The 1557-nt window shown below is 63.6% G+C and overlaps 1 protein-coding gene across 1 annotated transcript; it reads left to right on the forward strand.

Annotated features, from left to right (window-relative positions):
• Positions 1 to 714: 714 nt before the first annotated feature.
• On the forward strand, positions 715 to 1275 carry EMIHUDRAFT_213610 (hypothetical protein; the record flags this gene model as incomplete). The annotated part of the gene is made up of 2 exons (XM_005764755.1): positions 715 to 1075; positions 1154 to 1275. Coding segments are annotated over 2 exons (483 nt in total), but the record flags the coding sequence as incomplete, so codon positions are not given.
• Positions 1276 to 1557: the final 282 nt, after the last annotated feature.

Below are 1557 nucleotides of genomic sequence, written 5' to 3' on the forward strand. Positions count from 1 at the left end.
TCTGGGGTGGGATAGGGGGGTTTTTCCCTAGGTTGGTCCGAAAAACACCGGAATTGGGGGGCGGTTTTAGGGGTTCAAATTTTCGGAAATGTTTTGGCCCCAGTGGAAGGCTTGCTTTCGGCATCCAGCGATTTGGGACAGGGTATTGGGAATTGGGTATTGGTTGGTGGGGGGGAATTTTGCAGATTTTGTCAATGGTCCCGAGTGTGCGACGCGGGGCGCCTGGGGAGCAGAGCCTTTAGGAACACCCTTTATATCTTGCGCGGTCAAAATTGATACTTGTTCTTTTGGCACCTCCTGATATAATGCTGAGCGGGGCGGAGGCATGTGGGTGGTGGAGGCGGCGGCGGACGACGTCTACTACCTGGCCGCCCCCTGTGGTAGCTTAGCGATCAGGGAGGATCTACCTGTTCGGCCTCGAGGGAGCTGCTTGGGGAGAGAGGGGGGGGGGAGAGGAGAGGAGGAGACACTATGTGTCGCCGTTATCGGGGCACGCTATCCTGTGCAGTCAGGGCAAGTGGGGGCGGGGGGCACTCCCATCTCTCCTGTGTACGGGTGGTGACTGTCCCTAGTCTCGGAGGGGGGCTTGAAGGTAAGAATATTTTATTTTGTGAGAGAGGCTTGTATCTAGATCTCCGAAGAATTCTTTGGGGCCCAGCCGCCAAAGTGAATGCCTACCGGCTGCCCAGCCGCCCCGCCGCAGCGCTAATCGCCATGCCGATCCGCCGCATCTCCCCGGAGCTGATCGACGAGGTGTGCGGCTCGGTCACTCCCACATTGTCGGTGCTGAACCTGTCGCACAACGAGATTGCGACCGTCGAGAACCTGGACCGGCTCGCAGCGCTCACGCGCCTCGACCTCAGCCACAACCGCATCACGCGTCTCACCGGCCTCGAGAGCCTCAGCCGGCTGTCGTTTCTCTCGCTCACGTCCAACCGGCTCCGCGCCGTCACGGGCCTCGAGCACCTCCGACTCCTCGAGGTGCTGCTCCTCGGCGACAACCAGCTCGGCTCCGTCGCGTGCCTGCGCGCCCTCTCGTGGCTGCCAGAGCTGCGCACGCTCACGCTCGCAGGCAGTCCGCCCCCCGCTCTCCCAAGACCCACGCCTCGCACACCCACACGCACCGGCCACAGGCTCCCCACGCCTCGCGCAGGCAACCCGCTCGCCGACGCCTCATCACACACCGCCTTCGTCGCGAGCCTCCTGCCGCGCCTCACGCTGCTCGACGGCGAGCCGCTGCGAGGGCGAGAGAGCCCGCCGCTCGGCGCCCTCGCGGTGCGCGCCTCGCCGGCTGAGGCGGAGCTGCAGGCCGATCGCCCTCGCCCGGCTGAGCCAGCTGCGGGGGAAGGAGGAGGAGGAAGAAGGAGGAGGAGGAGGAGGAAGGAGGAGAGAAGGAGCAGGAGCTTTCCCAAAAGCTTCCCCGGGAACCCTTGGGGCTGCACTTGGGCTTCCCCCCGTTAAAAAAATGGCCTTTTTTCTTCCCCCCTCTTTTTGCCCCGCCTTGCCCTTAAAGGGGGTTTGGGGGGGGGTTGTCCTCTTGGCCCCCCCTTCCCCTTC

The sequence above is a fragment of the Emiliania huxleyi genome (assembly GCF_000372725.1).
Source record: "Emiliania huxleyi CCMP1516 unplaced genomic scaffold EMIHUscaffold_58, whole genome shotgun sequence".
NCBI lineage: Eukaryota > Haptophyta > Isochrysidales > Noelaerhabdaceae > Emiliania > Emiliania huxleyi.